General features: G+C 30.8%; 4 protein-coding genes across 5 annotated transcripts; 3 read left to right on the forward strand and 1 right to left on the reverse strand.

The window, feature by feature from the left end:
* The first annotated feature begins 1,439 nt into the window (after window positions 1-1,439).
* LOC114177322 (GDSL esterase/lipase CPRD49) lies at window positions 1,440-5,717 on the forward strand. The gene is made up of 6 exons (XM_028062616.1): window positions 1,440-1,648; window positions 2,966-3,043; window positions 3,341-3,481; window positions 4,194-4,270; window positions 4,378-4,527; window positions 5,335-5,717. The coding sequence occupies exons 1-6, from the start codon at window positions 1,538-1,540 to the stop codon at window positions 5,546-5,548; spliced, it is 771 nt and encodes a 256-aa protein (XP_027918417.1). The 5' UTR covers window positions 1,440-1,537; the 3' UTR covers window positions 5,549-5,717.
* Window positions 5,718-9,551: 3,834 nt separating this feature from the next.
* Window positions 9,552-13,507, forward strand: LOC114176322 (DNA replication complex GINS protein PSF3-like). Of its 2 annotated transcripts, XM_028061341.1 has the most exons (8): window positions 9,552-9,829; window positions 10,941-11,039; window positions 11,243-11,311; window positions 11,430-11,530; window positions 11,970-12,062; window positions 12,535-12,674; window positions 12,770-12,901; window positions 13,075-13,507. In XM_028061341.1, the coding sequence occupies exons 2-7, from the start codon at window positions 10,992-10,994 to the stop codon at window positions 12,877-12,879; spliced, it is 561 nt and encodes a 186-aa protein (XP_027917142.1). In that variant the 5' UTR covers window positions 9,552-9,829; window positions 10,941-10,991; the 3' UTR covers window positions 12,880-12,901; window positions 13,075-13,507. The 2 variants fall into 2 exon arrangements, with proteins under 2 accessions (XP_027917142.1, XP_027917134.1); XM_028061333.1 differs by having other exon boundaries at window positions 12,770-13,089.
* A 3,441-nt stretch (window positions 13,508-16,948) lies between these two features.
* LOC114183523 (protein EARLY FLOWERING 4-like) lies at window positions 16,949-17,754 on the forward strand. The gene has a single exon (XM_028070573.1). The coding sequence runs from the start codon at window positions 17,034-17,036 to the stop codon at window positions 17,451-17,453; it is 420 nt and encodes a 139-aa protein (XP_027926374.1). The 5' UTR covers window positions 16,949-17,033; the 3' UTR covers window positions 17,454-17,754.
* Window positions 17,755-18,231: 477 nt separating this feature from the next.
* Window positions 18,232-21,302, reverse strand: LOC114183514 (peptidyl-prolyl cis-trans isomerase CYP19-4-like). The gene is made up of 7 exons (XM_028070560.1): window positions 21,037-21,302; window positions 20,853-20,931; window positions 19,767-19,814; window positions 19,638-19,661; window positions 19,305-19,487; window positions 19,113-19,188; window positions 18,232-18,685 (listed from the first exon to the last, which is right to left on the reverse strand). Exons 1-7 carry the CDS (start codon window positions 21,172-21,174, stop codon window positions 18,547-18,549), a joined length of 687 nt encoding a protein of 228 aa, XP_027926361.1. The 5' UTR covers window positions 21,175-21,302; the 3' UTR covers window positions 18,232-18,546.
* Between the last annotated feature and the right edge of the window lie 2,231 nt (window positions 21,303-23,533).

Here is a 23,533-nt window from a genome sequence, read left to right on the forward strand (position 1 = left end):
GCCACACTACACATGGACCCCTCTTTCTTTTCCTGACTTCTTTCTTAAAGATCTCAGACTCCTGATTTCGTTTGGTGTATCCAATATTGAACCTACCCAACGTGTTCATCCCTTTGATTACTTGGATTTAGTCAGAATCTTTTATTATATTTAATCATATAAATCACGAGAAACTTTTTTTTAGGATATGCATGTAAGATCAATAAAAAATGATGATAAATATAATTATAAAGCTTCGTAACTTTCTTAATAGAAGTTATCAGATTAATTACATTTTCAATGTCTATATCAAAATTTCAAACATATTCGATGACAACTACAACATATAATACATTTATTAAAAATATTAAAGAAATTAAAATTTAAAATTTGGAAAAATAATTAATAATTTAAATGTAAGCATTTAAAACGTTAATATTAAAAGCTTATGTTAATATATATATATATATATTAATTGAATATTTACACTAATTCATTAATGATTACGTTTTCAAATAAAGACATATTAGATATTTTTTTGACATATCATTTATGTCAACACTTTAAAGTTCATTAGTTATTTGTCTTCACATGAAAAATTATTAAAAATAAAATAATATAAAACATGGGATCACATTTGACTTATGATAAAAATTACATTCCACCAACCATAGACAAATTTTACCTATTATGAAAAAAATCTAATTAAATACATAAAAATAAAATATTAATTCACTTATATTGTTATATATAAATTAACTAAATAAATACACGAAGATAAAATATTAATTATTAAGTTTAATTTTCAAAAGAATTCCTTTCCTTGCTAAGTTTTATATTTCTATCATTTTACCATCTATCAATTTGAATATAAAATTATTTACATACAAAATTTATTATTTTATATATTTTTATTTTTATTTATAAACTAGTTACTAATTAAAATTTATAATGTAATTCATAAATTCTTAAATTACAAGTTTGGTAAGATTTACCATAAGTCTTAGCCAACGCTTAAGTTGATAAATTACCAACTCATAAAATTAGAGTTCATAAATCAATTTGTTAGAGATTAATCATTTTGTCAGAGATTAACTATCGGTCTATATATAAAATTTCTAAAGTTCAAAGTGGGTAATATAGTTAGTAAATATATATATTTTTAGAAATATAATTAAATATTATAATTTAGAATTTTTTAAATGACTAATTACTAGTTCTAGTACTTTTAAAAGTTATATATGAATTTTTTAAATGATAAGTAATTTGTAAATCTTTGTTTTTTTATTACACATGTTTCTTGATATTATTATGAATTTTGTTATTGGAATTAAATTGATACTCAAATTTCAATAAATTAAAGATTTTGATATTATTATGAATTCTGTCATCAGTATATTTTATTTTTTTAAGAAAAATGACCAAACCACTTATGACTATAACCAAACAACCTTTGATTTATTTGGTTTAGGATATGACAAATACAAAGTCTTCCATGACCCTCCTCATTCCCTTCTAATTTTTTTTCTCTGTGATTCTTAATCTGAACCTCACAGACATGGTTGCACCTGCCAGACCTCAGTTTGTTCTGTTCGGATCCTCCATCGTTCAGCTTAGTTTCGGCCATAGCGGTTGGGGCTCCCATCTTTCTGACATCTACTCTCGTAAGGTACCTTCCTTCAACTGCATTCATTTATTGTCTTTTCTTTTACCCCTCAACACTGATTTCTTCCATTGTTGCTCTACATTACAACTGCAGCATCATCACATGCATCCTTGCATCACATCTATGCTATCGTATATGTCATGTCACGTCGTTTTCTCAACGAGCTCAATGCCACTTTTTTTTTTTTTCCTGACACTTTTTTGTGGAGAGGCGGTTACCAATTCTTCAATTTAAAACGCTATTGCATTCTTGTGCCAATTCCGACCACATATACATGGTTTGATCCTCTATAATAAACTCTTTCCATATGGGAATGGGAGGCAAGGTTTTAACTTTTAATAAAATCCTGCCTCTGAAATTTTGGCCTCAACTCTGTTAAGGTTTTTGGGTGTCTGTCATCGCAATTGTGGCTGCATCACTTTGCAATTTCCTGTGATACAAACAGCAACTGAAGCAGGAATTGAACTGTTTAATCTCTCAGTAATGAAAAGTAGCATCTGAGTATTCCTTTTGCGCGCCAATTAAAACGAGATTGAGGGGTTAAATTTGTGTCTTTTTTCTAATGTTCGTGTCATTTGCTCCAAAGGATTCCAGTTTAGTCACTCATCTTATCTTTGACTTTTTGTCTCATTAGTTGAGTATAATATTCCAAACAAAAAAGTGAATTTGAATGAATTTACTTCAGTACATGAATTATTGTTGATTCAAGTGTGACACCTTGGTTAACTTCTAAGTATTGTCATCATTGAACGTTGGTAAGTATTCCCGCATTTAGTTAGAGGCAATTTGGGCAATGTTCTTTACGTGAACTTATAGGAGAAGGAAATAAGATGAAGTAATGCGGTAAAATGACCTAACATCTATGTTTGGTAAAACAAACTTATAAAAATTAGCTTATGAAAAGGTCCAACACCATCCAAGACTGTTGAGGTCCATAAGTTGATATAACTTGTGAGAGAAGATTGATTTATAGTTTTTCGTTTATAAAAATTGAGCCTAATGAAATCATTTTGGTTGGCTTCCTTTCTGGTTACGCTGTTTTTGTCCTAGTCGTCATGCATTCAAATTTTTGTATTTTACCCTTCTTAATGGCCTCCTAAACGATGCTCTGGATGATTACAAGTAGAAAACCTGTGCAAAGACTGTATCCAGGCGTTTATATTTCATAAGTGTGTGTGAAGAGGAGATATAAATAGGCATGCACTCTCTTCTGTGGGAGTGTGTCCACATCAAGAAACTTTTTGTTTTTGTTTTTCCTTCACTAATCAACTATTGGGAATGGTCATGTTTAGGTTATGATGATACAAATTTTTTCTGTAGGCTGACATAGTGTTGCGAGGATACTACGGATGGAACTCTCGACGTGCCCTCCAAGTCCTGGATCAAGTTTTCCCAAAGGTATTGTACCTTAAAGGAAACCATTCACATGACAGAACTCAATCAAAATTATGCACATTGTGTAGCTATTCTTTCACTTTATCTGATGTTTGATTACCTTATGCTTTAGTCTAAAATGGTGGATCAAAAGAACACAGTTTCTTGAAATAATGCACGATCCTTTTCTGGTTCTTAATGTGATTTCCATGTGGGATATGTTGCTAGCTTTATGCTCTCTCAATTCATTATTGAATAATTCCTTTGATGTAGCCTGTTATCCTTCCTACGTTATATAATTTGATTTATCGGACTTCCCAGGATGCTGCAACCCAGCCTTCTCTTGTGATAGTTTATTTTGGAGGTAATGATTCCATGGGTCCTCATTCGTCTGGCCTAGGCCCTCATGTCCCTCTTCACGAATATATTGAAAACATGAGAAAAATTCTGATTCATATTCAGGTACTTCTGCAGCTATGTTAATCATTTGGTTCTTTTTTCATAAGTGCACACTGCCTTTCAGTAGAAACTTATATGCTCACTTCAAGACACAGAGCTCTACAATCTTGATTTTCTCAATATGAAGGCTACACCGTTTCTTTAAAATGTGAAGGTTTAGGAAATAAATTGATTTATTGAAGGACCTTTTGTTGACAAACATAATGTAATGCAGATAAAAAAACCATCCATCATCACATTGTTTTATATCTTGCCTATCCTTGGTTCTCCAGAGCTGTTTCTCCCATGTTTCTCATAACATAAAATTAACATAAATCAACTATGCGTTCGTATTCAGTTATGAAATTTAGTTTGCTTGAGGAAAATAGTTTAGAACGTCGGTTGCAGAATTAAGATGCAGAGGTGTCAAGAAAATATAGTTTGTGGATAATAATGGACACCCTTTGAAATAGGCTGCACACTGTTCTATTTCATTTAATGTCAAGTCGAATGAATCGTAAATATGAGAAGAGAAAACAACTAAAAGAAAAAGGATGTCTATGAAAAAAACTGAAAAATGATTTGCAGTTATGCAGGAATGCAGCAGATTGTAACTTCTATACTGAAGAAAAATAGATCTTACACATGATGTTCTTTGCCTACTATGATGATCATAAATGCGTTTTAGAAAGTGAAACTATTATTTGTAATTTAATGTGAGAATATTGACTGTCAGGGTCTTTCTGAAAGGACACGGATCATTGTTCTCAGTTGTCCTCCTGTCAATGAGGAAAAAGTGCGTGGAAACACTAGGTAGTCTGAAGATATTTTTTCTTTCACATTTCCAATTCTGTAGTGTACTTATGTTCAGATAATCACTAAATTCCAATCTTATCTTTTTATTTCCAATTCTTAATCAGTGGAGTTCTTAGTGAGCTAGTAAGAACGAATGAATTGTGCCAAAGCTACTCAGAAGCTTGTATTAAGCTATGCAAGGAACTGGATGTCAAAGTTGTTGATCTTTTTAATGCATTACAGAAGAGAGATGACTGGAGGAATGCTTGTTTTACGTAAGTTTCATAACCTCTACGATTTATCTTTTATTCTTCTGAAATGTTATGAGATTTCAGAATGGTGTCATATTGAAATGTAATTGTTTAATACCCAAATCCTTTAGTTGCTCTTTGCCATTATCTTGCTTTCTTTGCAAGATGATTTAGGCCCTGCAATCTTCCATCTTAAAGGCATGTTGACTATCTTTTGGTTAATTTAAACTTGCATTTATGTTCAATTCACTGGGTTTTCGTGTCCATAAAATTTAAACCATTGATGCTTGAAAGATTAATATGACATTGATTTGGTTTTTGATCTTAATAGATAAGCGATATGAATGTAGTTATGGAAAGTTGGAGATTACATGTCCTTTAAATAAATTTACATCAATTTAGATACTCAGTAAAAGAAAAATGACATCAAATTAGTCCCTAAATCCTGCCTTTTGCGCACAGAAGGCTGATTTCTGTCTTAATTTCCACGACCTGAGTCACTAAATTGATGCACATATATCTCATGGAGTTAGGGACCAAAGTGATGTAAACCAAACATTCTAAGGACCAAATGGATTTTTTCTCTAGAATTTATATGCATTTCCATATTTAGTTGTAGAAAAATCTAAAATAGAGTTGACAATAAAGTCACAGCGGATGCTAAAACCAAAGTTCGTATGATTCTTCTTTTCATCTCCTTATGCTTGAATTGTTGCTTATTCTGATCTCTTGTGAAATATATTAAAGAACATGTGAATGAGAATGATGCAAATAGACTAGTTTACCTAAACAATATCCATAATTTGTTGTCATCTTGAATGAATTTTGCAGTGATGGCATCCATTTAGCAGCTGAGGGAAGCAAAATAGTGGTGAAAGAGATACTGAGCGTGCTTAAGGAGGCTGACTGGGAGCCATGCCTCCACTGGAAATCTTTGTCCACTGAATTTGCAGAAGACTCACCATATGATCTGGTTGCTGCTGATGGCAAAACTACATTGAATCCTTCTGAGTGGACTTTTTACAGAGAGATTCAGTGGGATTAGGTTGTTAGCTTATTGACTTTAATAATATCTATTTGTTGTGACCTCCATCCAGGAGTCAACCTGTCTGCCAAATCCCAAAGTATTTAGCAGTTTCATATATTATTTACGTTTTTTTATCAGACATCTTGATTGACTATTTGGTGATAGTATTGTCCAATATTTTAGATAATCTGTTATTTTGTGATGGTTCAGTTGAAGAAAAGTTTAATAGAATTTAGACATTGGATATGGCTATTTTCCTATGCTCGTATATGTGGGGAGGGAAAAAGCAGACACCTATATTTAACCATAAGAAAAATTGACTGCAACTTTTACAATGACTAGAACTTTTGATGCATTGCACAAATATTTCTTAAATTTGAATTGAACATATAAGAAGTGTTAAAAATATAGTAGACATCTGGGAAAATATTTAATCACAAATATGTACTTACTTTTAAAAACAATTATATGTCACAGTAAAAAAAAGTAAGATAACATAAGTTTGTTTTGTTGAATGTGATTTAAGTTATTTGAAAAATTTGAGCATATGCCATATGTCACCACCATAGAAACCATACAGGGGCTACAAATGCCTTACATAAATAGCTTGGTCTAGACCTTTTTATCCATACCAACTCTGTCATGGTTAAATTCATTGGTGTCTTCTCCAGTTTCTGCTGTCATCATCAGTCTGTCTCCCTGTTATCACCATTGATAACATCCTATTCCTTCTGTCTATCTTTTTAATTGCTTCTTTAGGTGGGGACAAACAATAAAAGATAAGCAACCAATAAAAAAAATTCATATAAAACAGAGAAAAAAATAAAAAACAAAAAATTATAAAATTATAAATTAACTTTCTGCACAAAGATGAAGAAATTTACACATACGCTTATGTATAATCAAATTATATGAATATTCTCATAAAACTAATTACATAATGTAATGCATTTATATGAATATGCATTCATATTCAACATAAATCAAATTATAATATATAATTTTTGTTTTATACATTATAATTTGGTTTATTTTTAGTCAATATGAAATTTCTAATACATCTCTCGTGTTGAAGATATCATGCAATCATGTCGAGGACATCAAGAATGAAAATCAAATGGGTCTAATAACGAATAACACAATAGACCAAAACCTTAATCAGGGTAGACCTTTATGATTCTGATTCCATATTAAGACAATAAGTTTTAGCTTAACTAATTTTAATTACGCTGACTGTTTAAGGTAAGGTTTGTCCCACTTATGTACTATAATTTGGTCTTATATTTAGTCGATGTAAGATCTCAAACAAGATCTGAATTTTTTACCTTAAAAATAATACTTGTTGAGTTTTGGCGTGGAGCAACTACATTTTTCAAAATAAGGTCAATTATCCTTGAATGATCTTTTGATGATGAAGTTAATATAGGTTTAAGTTTTGCCGTGAAGATTTGTAGTATAATAGTTATAGAGTTTTTCATTTTGAGGCAATGTAGAATTATGCTATTGTTCCTTTTTACTTCAATTATGAATGTTTGATTTCCACGTTCAATAACACAACTGTGTTGGTATCGGACAATTGTACATGAAAGTGATACAACTTATTGTGATTTATCTTTCCAATTTTGTTTCCTTATTTACTTTCATTTAGAATGAGTTGTTGGTCATGTATTTTTTATTGTATTTCTATGTGATGTATTGTGCCTAATAACATAAGCATAGAGTGCAAATCTGTTTTAAATCAAAGTCTCAGACCAAGTCCTCTAATTTTCACTTTTAGTAGTATAATAGGTTAAGTTTATGGAAACGAATAATGAAAATAGGTTAAATTGATGGTAGTAGGAAATAATAAAAATTGATTAGAGAAACAATATGTTATTGATTGTATTTTGCAATGAATAGTGTTATGTGTTGAGGCAAATAATGTTGTTTTGTGTTAAAAAAAGTGAAATTATGAACTTTAAGTTATAGGTAATTAGTTTGGAGTAGTTTAAAATTATTAGCATTGTTGAAATATTGGTTAAATGAATTTTTCTTGCATGATAAAATTGCTTTTCCAACGCCATGTGGGTATTTATTTAACAATACGATGTGAACAAATGTTATATTGAGTTTGAATAATTCAATTAAGTTGAAATGAGTCCTATAACGATTGAACAAGCTATAAGTACATCTTATCATCTTGAATTTGTCTAAAATATTGAACATGTTAGAAATTGATGAATGATTAAATTGATTCCTTTTTTATATTTGAATATGGTGAGAAGTTATTTAAGAAAGTTTATTGAAGATTTCCACTGGACATTAAGATAACAAATTATCTAGATGCGAGGGTACACTTTAGAAGACTCTATATAATGAGAAAAATGGAATTCATTTAAGAAAACAAAAACAAAATGATGATTATAGCAAGAAACCGAAATGAAAATAAGGAAAAGTAATGTAGAAAACCAAATAAACAAGAGATGAAATTGTGAGTGAAACACGCCACTTCAAGGAGAGACCAAAGCCGTGAATCCTGGGAGCCACTTGAGTTTAACTCAAGATAAGACTTATAAGTTTCACTTCAAGGGATGATACTCTCACAAAGGTTGAACAAGTGTGTATATTACTCCAAAATGATCAACCACCTTACATGTAGTAGAGCACCCTTTATATAGGAAGGTTTAGGGGTCTTTTAGTAAAAACACATAAGTTAGGAAACCCTACATTCTAGAAGGTAAGTTAAAATGTGCAACAAATGGCCTCTTAAAGTGGATTCTCGCTTAAGACATGTCACCTATTCTAGACGCTCCAAGGTGGATTCTTGGTCAAGTCATGTGGTCCCTGATTCTATAAGTTTTTATAAGGTTTTGTCTGCTATCTCTCTTCCACATGGGCTCTAGAAGGTTTTGTTTGTTCTTTCTCTTCCACATGGGCTACACATCTTCTATGCTCTCCAATAATGTTGCGTCACCTCTCCATGCCTTCGTTAGTATAATTAACCTACAAAAACAAGTAAACATGGATGAGTATGTTGATATAAGTCAAGCCAACTTTAGCGAACAAGTAAATCCTAATCAAAATCAACAAGTCAACTAAGTCAACTTAGGAAATTTCAAATATAATGAAAGAAAACAATCAAAGGGATTAAAGAACTTCCTTTCTCCTCAACATATGTCATGGATTATCATCTTTGATAAAGGTCAAGCCTTCATTATAAATAATGGTGATTTTATAAACATTTTTCTGTTATGTTGCATAAATGTGTTATTTGATACTTTTATTTAAAAGAGATTATAGCTGTTTAAGTGAAATTAAGATTAAGAATCGAGTGAAAATAAATTAAGTTAAATATTTAAATTTTTGCTCCAGTAAAATAATGGAAATCTTATTACCGAAAAAATATATTATTCATATAACATGAAACACCGAAAGTAATATCTCACACCAAAATTAATATGTTTTTTATATAAATTGAGTTTTAATGAAAATAATTTTAACAATGAATACATCATAAATTTAATATATTATACTGCTCGTGATTACATTTATTTTAAATTACAAAATAGTTACCCTATTTTTAATTTCCTTAATATTTACAAAAATTTGTAAATAGCACCTTGAGAAGAAAAGTTGTTTCCTCAAAATAATTAAAAATAAGTGACGATTTTGTAATTGAAAAAAGTATAATAAAAATTATTAGATTTTTAACTTTTATACAATTACCTGAATAGTTTTGTAGTCCCTGTTCTATCATTTTTTTTTTCAATCTCTTTAATTTTGGTTGTTATAATTTTTATTTTATAATATTTCCATTTGATTAGATGGTTAATCTAATAGGAGATATCTCAAATCAAATTAGGTAAAAGTAAAAATAAAGCTATACACTTATATTATGAAATAATTTTATGCTTTAGGCAGCATCATCATCAAATAAAAAAATCATTATCAAATAAAAATATCGCGAAATAGATTTTTATATAGTTTTGCACCAGAGAAGGCCAATCTGTATACGACAAATTTGGAACGCGCCATCACTAAAACTGAAATGTCGAAAACGCGCCAAGATTCAAAATCACAAAAATTCCAAGAAAAACAAACCCTAGTTTTCTTCCCCAAAATCAAACACCTTCCCTTTTTCATTTTCATCTTAATCACTTCGTCACTTCGTTCTTTCATTTTGATTTTGTTACCTCGATCCCCAATTTCTTACGCTAACTCACTAACACAGTAACCCTAATCAGCACTCCGCACTATCTCTCGTCGCTGCTCACTCTGTCAGTAACTTGCGGCGGCACAATTCACTCCGTCATAGCTCAGGTGAATTTCCTTCTGTAAGATGCTTCGCGTAACCGAACCAATGTCTTCTCATTAAAACTGTGTTCAAGTTTTCTCCAAAATTTAAATATTCTACATTCTATTATTTTCTGCTTCTCATCTGTATGGCCCGAAATTTTGTACAACTACATATGTGCATACGAGGTAACTTGAAGCTTGATTTTTCCCATGTTGGTTATTGTGCTTTCTGGAAATTGGGACGGTCGTCCCCTGTGCACAACCACAAATAGTTTTGTCCCTTCTTATTCTTCTTCTTTTTTCAGAGATCGAGTTCATATAATCAAGGAACCAGGGATAGTACGCAGAAAGATAAGTGTTGCATAAGACGAATGATGTGATAGAAAAAAAGAGTATTATTTAAGGAATCATGATTTTTGATTTTGTGAGATTTTTGGCCTTGACTTGTGCAATTGGTCTGGGTCTCGGTCTGGTTTCATATTGATGGCTCGAATTAAAAAGAAGATTTCTTTTTTCTTGCTCAAATTTCTTTTCTTTCAAGTAATGTGTTCCACCACTTCAGATTGATGTCCTAATTGTAGAAACAAATTTCCACTTTCAACTAGGAGTTAGGTTTTTGCTTTGTTTGATTCACCTATCCACTGCTGCCTATACTATTGACTCTTGTTTGACTATTTTTTTAAAGTTATTATTCCCCCTTATCTGTATGATACGCATATTTCAAAGTTTCGTGGTTATGAATTTATTTTTAATGGAAGTGCAACACCAGACACTGTGGGCGTGTTTTATATTGACAGTTTATTTTAATAAAACATCAAAACTAATGAATGGAGTTTTGTCATTTGAACAACAGATTCGGGTTTTCTGTGCTGATTGGTTTTGTTGTCTTTATTGTTAGTTGAAGAAGAAATATTTTTTTATTTAATGAAATAATGAAGATGGGTCTAGTCATTCTAACAATAGCCCTAATTCTCACCTTTGATTTTCATACGATCCAATGATTAAGATAGATTACTCGGTAAAACCATTAGATTTTAAAGAAAATGAGTAGTGATAATGTTAGAGTTACTCTTTTTGAATAACTATCTCATTTTTTTTTAAATGTATATTTCAAACGCTTTTTATGAATTTTCAGTTCACTCTTTCGATGAGTTAAGTGAAGTGCGGAAGCAGCAGGCAGGAGGATATGAATACCAAGTACTATGATGTTGATGATATTATAATGGAAGAAGAGGTAGGCTTCAGATCCTTCGTTTTTTTTTTTTTTAAATGTGCTGCCGATCGGTATGTATGCAAGGGAATGCCATCGCATGATGTTTTACTCTGTTGCTAACTTTAACAGAATCAACTATGAATTCATCGTCTTTACAATTAAGATACAGAATACATCCTGAATTTATTATTCTAATACTGCGGTTTGATATGTTGTGGTCACAGACTGTGTCAGTTATATTTCAGAAGGCTGCATCTGGAGTGGGAATAGATCCCAGTTCTGTAATGGACTTTGTAAGAGCTATTTTCACTCGTCTTTAGATTTCCAAAAGAAAAAAAAAATTATTTGCAGTTAGATACGTGCTCTATGGAGCTTAGTAATTTGACCCACATTACATTGTTTAATTTTCAGATTGAAACTGGTTCAAAAGTTGAATTGCCCTTTTGGCTTGCTCATGAGTTACAGATGAGACAGGCAGTATCAGTCAACGTTCCCCCTTGTTTTGATAAAAAGTAGTGGTTATTTAATGTCTTTTTGTTACTTATGAGTACTTTTTTTCATATAATGGATCATATCATGTCGCTGACGAGTTCAGAGGCACTTTTTAAGTATACTACTATTTCTGTTGCGCCTGAAATGTTTGGCAGACGTTTCCTGTTAGTATCTTCCCTCATGGGTTTTAAATGGATATTGGAACCAATTTTTTTTTTCATCCTTAATTTTCTTTGTTGGTTTTCATAATAAGTGCATGTTGTGTGGCATGGAACTTTGGGTAACAACAAATTCAATAATCAATGTACATGGCTTTCAAAGTAATAGTTAAAAAAAACGGATATTGGCATACGCATGCTAAGCTGCATTACCATTTATATCGAATTGTACTACAGGAATTTTTGATGTCTTGAAAGTGTCACGTTTTTTTATCTTATAGAATATGATTCTTAACTTCAGAACAAGGCTAGAGATCCAAGCTGATTCGGCCGGTGTGGATCTGAGGTCCAGATGTCCATTCTTTTATGAGTTTGGTTGCAAGATAGCACCCATGTAAGTCTTGCTTATGCTTGTATTTTCTTGCTTGTATGAAATAGCTTTTTATTTCTCTTTTGGTTTAAGTTTTACTGACTCATTTTACTGTTTTCTTATATTTTGTTGATTAAATATTTAATGCTGTCTCCGAAGATAGTATGTGGATGTCAGAAACTTTCTTGTATTACATGACTCATGCCGCATCTCATTCAAATATTTATTATCATAAATTTCATCATGAGTCGGTCAACCTAGTAAATGTAAGATGGCCAAATGTTCAAAAATTGGATTTGGTCCAGCAACATCTCAGCCCTTGATTCGTAATGTCACATTAATCAAACAGGAGAGATAACATAATATATGGTCTTAATTTTTGAGGGAGAATCCACAACTTTACCTTCCGACTTTACCACAAATTCCCTGAACCATTTTACTCAACATTGGCAACATGTTTTGTGTACCCTCCTGATTTATTTTTCATTTATGGCAGAGTTGGCGACCGAACCATTGGGTTTCTGTTGTTGTCTGCTTTTAAGAGTAGGTACAAGGAAATTCTCACGAAGGCCCATTCTGTAGCATTTGCTGCTGGTTCCAAATTTTGGTCTATTCTGACAAAAGAAGAGATCAACTGTGAGACGTTATCCTTTCTAAATGAAACATGTGTGGTCACATCTCTTTCCCTCTTGAGACATTCAATTTAATTTTTGTTGTAATCCTTTATGTAGTGTATGAGACAGCTCAATCCGAAATGGCATCCTTCAAGAAGTGGCGAATGGGAGGGCCCAGATTTCAGATAGCTTCTGTTCTGGGAAAAAAGAGAAAATCCGCTGAATAGTTGCTTTGCTTTAACCATCCATGTAAGCATCTCTTTATGCCAATGTTATGATGTTCTGAATATGTATAAAAAATGTCAGTTTTTTTGTGTTCATGTGGACTTAATACAAATATAATGTGTTGTAATTTCCAATTACGGATGCCTAAACATAGAAGTGAATTTACTGACCACCTGTGGCTATGTTGTGTGCCACAGTGAGTGCTAGTTGAATCATCTGTACCATACCATTGATCATGGGTTGTGCCTACAGTGTACTAGTGGCCCTAACAGGGTGTGATTTTTCCCGTAAGTGGCACTCTTTCAAAACAAAAAAAAAATCTCTAGCGGGACTCCTTTGAAATTTAATTTCCTAATTAGCACCTTTTACTGTTTATGATTGAAATTTGATTGTGAGGAGCTGAATTTCTACTTCCAATCTGCGGTTTTTCTTGTTTTCTTTTTTTATGTCATGCTGGATCAGGGGAAGATTGTAGCACTGTGGCATGTCAGAAATTGGTCTTTGAGAAGTGGGATTTTTGACCTTATATTTGTGGTTTTTATTGTGTTTTTATAACCGGAATTTGATCTTGTAACTAGAAAAGCAAAACGGACGTGGAATTTGGCTCAGTGGGTATTGAATTCCCACTGTGAACAGTAAAAACTAATTGAAGAAATAAAATCTAGACATCCATTTGAAACTTTTATTTTTCTAAACAGTGTCATTTGCGGAAAAAATTCACTGGTTGTTTGAAGGTTGAATAAGAAACACGGCTAAAAGCCTAAGAACGTTCTTTGAATGATTTTTATTTTAACTATTTTTAATATATATGATTTTAATTTGAATTTACACAATAATTATATATTTATCATATTTTAAAGATTATATATATATATATATATATATATATTATGTGTTATATTTTGTTATTTTTAAAATAAATGTATATTGATGTGTCATGTCTTATTGTATTCATGCATTATATTACATTAGACCCATTAATTTAACACTTTGATCTCCTTTGCTTTGTTTACCATTCTTAATTTTCTCCAATTATTTATCATGATTTATCTTCCTAATTAATTCTCTCTTTCTCCACTGATTTATTACCCCTATTTAGCCCTGGATGAATATAAGTATCTGGGATTCGTTTAGAGATGCCAATTTAGGTCTATCTAGACACTTTTTCATAAACACTTTAGGAATAAAAATAAAATATTTTTAATAATTTAAAATTAACTTATATTCGGATTAAAAGTAAATACTTTTAAAATTTGTATGGAAACTTTCTACAAATTAATATATCTATATATATAAGCTAATTTTAATTTCTGAAAAATGTATATTTTTTAGAAAAGTATTAATAAAAAAGTTAGTCCAATTTTAATTATAAGTAAATACAACCGATAGCCTGAGTTCACTATGGAAAAAAAAGAAGGAAAAATCATGTAAGAAAGACAAAAGGAAGACAAGATATTAAAACAAGAAAGAATAAGTTCAATAAATGTTGTAAATTCTTTTCGGATGCTCACACAATAATAATACGAAATATTACGAATGCCAAAATCTACATTCTCCCTGTGGGAGTTCAATTACTATTATTATGCATAATACTCTTGTAACAAGTAAAAAAGTTCTAGCAAGATTAAAAGACATAGAAAAGCAAAAAAAGAAAGTTTAGGAAGATATTTATTCAGCGAAACGTTTTGCGCATAACTGATCCAAGATATTTTGGTTCAAATGGAATCTAGTTGATGAAGTTCACGATGGCACAGTGAAATTGATAACATAATTTATCCCTATAACTAGTAAGGTTATGTTCTGTGTTGGGACCAAATGTGTTTCCTTTTTTCATTTCTCGTTTGAAGGTATATATTCGTCTTCGATCGTGGGAATTTTGTTTTTCTTTCATAGGCCCAAAAAAAAAACTGTGGGAGATATTTTGGTGTATCTATCTTAGATGTGTGGCGCGTGACACATGCAATTAGATATTTTATGCACTTTCCTATCCACGGAGGCAGAAACATGGTTCTTTTAATCGTCGTGGCAATGCACTTTTCGCTTTTTGCATCCAATCCTCTAGATATTTTCAACCTAATGCTTTCCCCACTCTCACCTTGCCGCGTGCAACTTCCTCAACATTTTCTTCTGTTGACTATCCTTTTCTTTTTTCTTAATGGACCACGGATACATTCATTTCTATATTTTCTAAGAGCAACCCACTACGCTTTTAATATAAAAATAAGGAAAACTAATCAAATATGATTCTTTACGACTTAAATTTTAATTTATATTACTGGAGTTTTAACACTCATTCTTTCTAAAACTGACTAACTTTTTCTATTTTTAAATTAGATAGATTATAATCTTTACCTAAAATTTTCAAATTCTTATTCATTGATCAATATATTTTCGAATTGAATTACTAAATATTTTATTTTTATTCAAAACTCACGAACTAAAACTTTGTGCCAAAATACAAAATACCCCACTTTTTCCTTTTCAAACCCTAACTTTACATCAAGATGCCCACTTTTCCTTTTCAAAAACTAACTTTACATCAAAATCCTTCAGATTTTATTAATCATATTATACTTTTCTGTTCTAGCTTCGATACAAGCCAGCCAGAAAAAAAGAATTCTAACTTGTAAACTATTGAGATATTTTGTATTCAAAACTCGTTATAAAACTCTAGATATTTGAATTTAAAGTGTAAATTTGGGAAACATAGATGAAAGTTTGATAAAATGGATAAACTTCATTTTAAAAATGGGAAGATTTTAATTTAATACAAAAAAAATTAAAACTAAGACAAGAACGGGTTTTAAAAAAATTGTATTTAAACCTTTTTAGTCCAGGGTTCACAAAAATATATTTTAATATTTTTATGCTATTATTCAGTTATAAAGTATCGTTACACTAAATTATTGGTTCTTATAATAATTTTTTTAAGATTAATATAATTTATTTTTTATGTTTGTAATTCTTTTTTAGATATTTGATTGCGTAATACATTATGAATTAACTTGAATACCGATTTGATTAAGATTTATGAAATATAAAACAGCTATGTAAAGTGGGGCTAAAATAGTATTCTATTGCACTTTTGACTTTTTCTTCCAGATCTATCTTTCTTTTCCCTTTTTTTATTTCCATCTGTAAAGTTGTGCTGCACGCGCCAATGGATAGTCGCGTCAGCTCATCTTATGAAACGTATCACGGCACGTGCGAATGTGTGATTCTCTCTGTAGATCCAATTGCTAAATGGGGCTCATACTGTTTCATATCCAAATTTGGCTAAACGCCACGTATCATATAGTTATGTTATTATGTCTCTCTGATATTAAAATAATAATATTCCAATATTAAAATGAGTTAAAATATTATTTCAAAGCTTATTCTTTATGTTTCTAATATATATTTTATTTAATAAACGATAAATTAGTCCTTTTAATTATTATATTTTAAATAAAAAAGGTTTTAAACTACCAACTAGATCTTGAAAATAAAATTCTTGAAACAGAGAATTTTAAATTTAAGATTTTAGTATTGTATAAAATAATTCATTTTAAAAATAAAGAAAAAGCATATTATAATAATTCAATTATTTTTAAAGTTATAAAAAGCTGAAATAAAATAATGAGAAAATTGTAAATTTTACTAGTCTTCACTGTTTAATAAACTTGTAAGAAAAATATTAAAATAAGGATCATTATGAACCAATTTAAAACAAAATGGGATATAGTGAGGTTTTATAAAAAGACATGTATTAAAATACATTCATAATACTTTTGTTACTAACATAGATAAACAAGAAAACTTAAAATTATTATTAAATATATACTTTTTTATTTTTATTTTATCCTAATAATTTTATATATTTATCCCCTAAGCATATTTTTCTCACCAACCCTTGTCCTAATTTTAATTTAAAATATACTCAAATTAAATATCTGTGATAAAACATTCAAATGATTGTACTAAAAAGAAAAAATAATGCGCTTGTTAAAAAGACATATTTGATCTGAAATCTGTGAAATTTTGAAGAATAACATGTTTGCCCTCGCAGTGCTGTGTATATATAGCATTGCCCCGTCCCTCGTGAAGTCACAAAAACTTTGCAATGTCTAACCCAACAAGACTTGGTTGAGTCGTCTCTGTGTTTCATGCACAGCACATGAACTCATCTTGCTCCGCTGCAGACTCCACCATGGAAGACCCCTCCAACCACCGCCGCTCCAAGAAGCACCACCGCCGCCACAACAGCCACCACCCCGCCGCCACCAACACCACGGTGAGCACGACCACCGGAGAGTCAGACGGGGAAGTGGAGGAGGCGGAGGACGGCGACCCAGAGGTGTGGGCGTCCCTGAACAAGGGGTTCCGGCAGGTGCAGTCGGTGCTGGACCGAAACCGGCAACTGATTCAGCAGGTGAACGAGAACCAGCAGTCTCGGATGCACGACAACATGGTAAAAAACGTGTCCCTCATTCAGGAGCTCAACGGCAACATCTCCAAGGTTGTCTCTCTCTACTCTGATCTCAACTCCAATTTCACCAACGTTTGCCAACACCGCTCCAAAAACCCTTCCAAATAAATCCACTCATGTTTCCTTCTTTTTTAATCGTGTCTGTCTCTCTATCTATATATGTAGTGTCTGTTGCTGAAGTTGAAGGTTTGTGATGGTAATTTTTGGCTTTGTTTCCTCATCAATTGTCAATAAGGACGGTGAAAAGCGAAGCATTCTATCGTCTTCTTTACTTCTTTCTACACATACTACTACTGTTGTCGACTCTGGTCCTACTTTTCAGTAACATCACTTTCACTGTATTTCTAAATCAATAAATTAACTTTTTATTGGATGATAACGTGTTCTTGCTCACTGCATGTGAATGGAAGATTCATCTGAGTTGTAACCTTTACTTTTGTTCATAGAGAAAATATCAGTCTTTTGCTCTTTACTTGACCATCATCAACACGTGAAGTTACAACACGTCATTTTTGAAAGATCTGATATTCACAGTGCCTAACTAACCTCATTAAGACTGATTGAATCAACCAGAAGAAAGTAGTGTGACAAATCAAAAGTTTAAATCTGAATTCGAAGATACGTTAATATTTAGTCATTGGATAAAGCAGTTTGCTTAGAAGGAAAATAATGTGAAAAAAGTAACCATTTAAAGGAGTACAACACTCTTGGTGTGGTGCAATATCATTTGTGTAAAATCTGGATGATGATGATGAGCTCGGTCTTTTTCACAGGAAAAGGTAAAAGATAACATTTTGTTAATATTACTTTATTTTATGATGGTCCATTTGTACTTTGGATTTAAATTGCAGTGGTGGAAGTGGAGAATGTAGCAGAGGACACGACATGATGCACTTGAATAAATAATTTATCCTCGTACCTATTACATAAGAAAAGTTCAGATAACACACTACAGCCTGATGCATATTGTTAATGAGCATCCCCACTATGGCAATCTCTAATAAAAGTTTTTCCCTTATAGCAAGACTACTGTGGACAAACAAACATGCAAAAACAACAATCCAGACTTAAATTACACTAATATCTGCAAATTTATTCATTTACTGAATGATGAAATATGCAGAGTTTGGGAATATGGTGTTGGGCAAACATGGTTCGTTAACACAGTAGAATCAATCTCCACTTGTATAAATAAACCATGTCATGAAGTTAATTCTCCACTGTCTGATATGATGACCTTGTTCTTAGGCGAGCCACTTTCACTTCCTTCTGCTTCAATCTTGTACAATACGTCCATACCAGAAAGTACCTTGCCAAAGACAACATGGCGTCCATCCAGCCTTCCAAGAAACAATTGGAGGAATGAGTTTGTTGAAAAGGGCCCCAACAGTAGCCATAAAAACTTGAACAGTTACCTTTTCATCTCAGGCTCTTTTTTCTTATACATAAATGTTTGAAAGCGTGTCTATTCTATATTAGGAAGTTGAATCATGAATGTCTAAGTTCAGCTTTATACTCATTTATGTTCAAAATAAAATCCATTGCTGATAAGTGAAAGGAAAATGGACCTTTCTAACTGAGATTCTGCTTGTGCACAAAATGGAATAAACTTTTCCTTTCAAACTTTTCTTTTCCACCAAAACTAGAATCGCATTTTATTCAAAGACAATAAAGCCATTAAAAAAAAGTCATATTTATACCTGTCACAGTAAGGTTTTCACAAGTTAATTCTATTCAAATTCAAGAGTATGCAAAATAAAAAATTACCAGCTGGTTTTAACTGTGGTCATGAAAAACTGGGAGCCATTAGTGTCTTGCCCAGAATTCGCCATAGATAAGTATCCTGAAAGGTGACAATCATGCAAGAAGGGTGAAGAGGTGCAATAATATAAATTATATTAACATTGTCATAATTATGGATATAAATATAATACCAGTAACAAAGACATATATGTTCACCTGGTCCAGAATGCTTCACCTTGAAGTTTTCATCAGCAAACTTATCACCGTAGATTGATTCTCCTCCTCTTCCATCACCACGGGTGAAATCACCACCCTGGACCATAAAGCTTGGTATAATCCTATGGAATGTGCTTCCTTTATAATGAAGAGACACCCCACTTCTTCCCTTTCCTTTCTCTCCTGAAATCAGATGCTGTTCAAATTTGTAGTTTTTACTAACAAGAGAATTTATACAGATCAAGATTGATTCCAATTGATCACTATCAGCAACATAAGTAGTGGCACCACTTTAAAGTCAAACAACGAAAGTAGCAATAGTTGCATAGCTACCCGTACAAAGCGCCCGAAAGTTTTCTGCACAAAAGGGATGATACGATCAGTAACCAAATCCTGTACATGAAACTAAAATCTGTCTAAGTAAACATCTTAAGCATTTCACTATAGTATAGCATGCCATACCTACAGTTTTCGGAACTGTGTTCCCAAAAAGGCCGATGACTATGCGACCTGAAGTAAGAAACAAGATTTTTACTGTTGAGTGACCCATTCGGGATCATAACGTAATGCTATAACAGTTAAGCCCTAAACCGTAAAAAGAACATAACTAAGGCAGAAAAGTAGGGGAAAATCCTGTTCAACTTTCTTCAACAATAGAGGATATGATCTAACAAGACACATACAGTCAAGAAGGAAGTTCATACAATTGATTTGAACAAGTCTTATATTGAGACATTATTTACCATGAAATCCAACTCTATAACTTTTACCAACATTTTTTTTGTCTCCCCTCCCTACACATGTTATGACCAGGTGTCGTTGAGGACCAACTGGGATAAATTTTTCTAGAAGCATTGTAGAGAAGAAAAAAGTTTCTTAGAATTAACTTATATACAAATTAAAAGTCAATTTTTCAAGAAGTTAACATAAGAACACCATTACAAATTAGCTGATACGTTAACTAAATTTAGGATACGAAAAATTTCTTGTTATCTAACCAAATCCTAAACCATTCAGATGGCAGCTGGCTAGTGCTTTGCAAAAGTTTGCATTTTAGACTGCCGTCAAATAGAACTACCCAGACATCTTTTCTTTTCAAATCCCATGATAAAATGTCTCAAGTATAAACACAAGTTCCAACACGCGTGCTCATTCTACAAATGACACAAATCTCATCGAATCATCCATCACAATGCGCACGGTGGTTCCATCACGTTCAATTCCACTTCAGAATGAAATAACCCTTTTTTCCTTGTACCTTGTACCGTACTTGAGAATACCATGACACCACTTCTGATGCACAATTCATTACATATATTTATCAAAGGAGTGTCTCATAGCACAAACCATCTTAAATCAGCGAGTGATGTGTCCATTTAATGCATCTAAAATCCTAGCCAACACTCAATCTGCTATCACATTTCAAATCATAATATAAAAATAATTGCCATAATCCAACAGATGCAAAGAAATGGCATACACGAAACACTGAATTATCGGGATGGAATTGAAATAAAAAAACTGAACTTTCTAATAAATGAAGCATACCCGCTAATTTCCCATGGATCTCTATGTCGAAATACACCTTGTGAGTGACACCCTCCAAATCTTGTCCCAAAGGGATATCCTAAAAAGCAAGGGAAAGAGCTAATATGCATCAATCGATGATTGAACCACTAAACCCAAGAGAAAGGGAACGAAGGAAAAGAGTGGCAGAAAGATGAATTCTTACTGAGCGCTGTTCACGAGAGGAAGGTTGATTGGTTCTGTTGTCTACCAAGTGGAGCTGAAAGAAAGCAATGGTGGCGCAGAGGAAGAAAAGCCATAACAGACACACCCAAATCAGCGTTCCAGTTCCTCTGGAAGCCATTGCAGTGAGCTGATGCAAAACCTCAATCAATTGCTAAACGTAGTTTGCGTCAACCAATTATAAGTATAATTTATTGATATACACGATTTTGGATATTTTCCATTTGTTCTTCATTTTTATACTAAATCTGCTTTTGGTTAGTTTCCCAACCATAAAAATCAAGTCTTTTTAGTTTCAATAATTTATACGATTCGAATTGTCTTTCACCTAAAGTCTAATTTAATCAATCTAATCAGTTGAAAAAAATAGATTGGAGCATTTAGTTAAATGTAAATAGATTATTTTTAAATGAAAAATATCATTAAATTGAGGATGTTTTCGATTACAGTTTTATTACAGACTTTGTTAAAAAACAAAAATATGTAAATTTTAAGAGTTTGTGATAATGTAATTACTTTTTTAAGATTCTTGTAATTTAGATTACAAAGAATTATAAAATATGAAATTATAAGAATTGAAATTTTATAAACTTATGATTATTTAAAAGAAAAATTGTAAAAAATAATCATAAATCATTTTTATTTTTACCTGCTCATAATTGTATATATTACGTGTCATTAGTTTTTATTACAAAAAACAACAAAGTTTAAGGGATTCAAATTATCTTACCAAACAGCCAAATAGTGAATCAATTCAGTGTTCTAACTTATTAAGAACCTATAATTCGTTGACATTAGGGTTGAGAAAAATATCTATGCCTGACTGAATTTGAAGAAATTCAAAATAAATTTAGGTATATGGCCGGGGAGATAAGATAAGGAACTAAGGATAAAATTGAGTAAAATAGGTAATTATAGTCAAATTTGAATAAAAATTGAAATTTTATGATATTTAATTTAATTTAATTTTATATTTTGATACTTATAAATTTGTAAATATATTTTAAATTTTATTTTTAATATGATGCTACTTTGTTAAAATTTATTACTAAATTATATAAAATTATAGTCTATTATAATAGTTATTATTAAAATTATACATATCAATTTTTTAAGTTAAACATTTTTTTATTATTATATATATTATTTAAAAACAAATAAAAAATTTAATTTTGTATAAATTCATAATTAAGAAATTCCACCGAATTAAGATCAAATTATAATAATCCAAATCTATAGACGTTACAATGATTTTATGTCATTAAATTCTATGGAATTTAATTAACTGAGGGGAAGAAAAATAATAACAATAATATACTAAACTGATGCAAAAGTTTAAAATTTTAGTAGTGTTACCTGACTTAATAGATTAAATGGTCAAATATAAAAATATCATATTTCAATTATATTAGATTGATCAGATTCAATTTAACCATATCAGCTTAATTGACATATAAACGAAAAGAAAAAAGAAAAGCAAAATAAAATTTCAAACTTAAAATTGTACTTTATTTTTATTTTTTAAGTGACTTAGTAGGTTGGCCTACGGTGGTTTAAAATTATAAAATAATTTAATCTGATAATTACATAATAATAAAAAAAATTATCTTAAATGAATGACTCCTCTAATTTCACCCAACAATCAAATTGCCATATAATAGATTAATTGTGATATTTATTGGATACAATATATTATTTTTTTTCCATAGAAGATACATATATTTATTATTAAAATTTACTAAAGTGTATTTTCTATAGAAATAATATACACATTAAAAATCACACAGAAACGGTTTCTTTTATAACATGTATTTTGAAATAAGAAATTTCGAACATATACCAAAAGAGAAAATATATCTATAACCTGATAATAGTTTATTTGTTATTTCTTATTTATACCCAATAATTAATTCCATATTGTATTTACTAAACAAAGAAAAAAGTCGGAAAATCAACAAAATGACAAATGAACCAGCATAATATTTGATTTCTATCTTAAAACTGTTATCATTTTTTTTTAAGGATTTGAGATATATAAAATATACTTAACAGTAAATACTCAATAAATCACTTATTCTATTGTAATATATGTTTTTATGATTGATAAAAATATTTCAAAAATAATAAACATTAAAGTTTAAAGTTATATTTAATATATAAGTTAAAATATTAATTTTATTTCATTGAACTTTTTTTTCCTCTTACATCTTTCTAAATTATTTATAAAATTTGCAAATATTTCTTTTATCCAATTAGAAATTACATAGTAAAAGATATCAAAATTATAATAATCTAAGTTATAAACTACCAGTACATGAATGTGTTGATGTGTTTTGTTTATGAATAGATTTTTTGAAATAACTTCTATAACTTTGTTTAGTCTTTGAATTCTCTTCTTGTGGAGTTTGTATATGTACCTAATTTAATTATGTTGTTTTGGATTTGTTGATGTAAGTATAGAATATGTTAATCTTTTGAAT

The sequence above is a fragment of the Vigna unguiculata genome, chromosome 1, assembly GCF_004118075.2.
Source record: "Vigna unguiculata cultivar IT97K-499-35 chromosome 1, ASM411807v1, whole genome shotgun sequence".
Taxonomy (NCBI): Eukaryota; Viridiplantae; Streptophyta; class Magnoliopsida; order Fabales; family Fabaceae; genus Vigna; species Vigna unguiculata.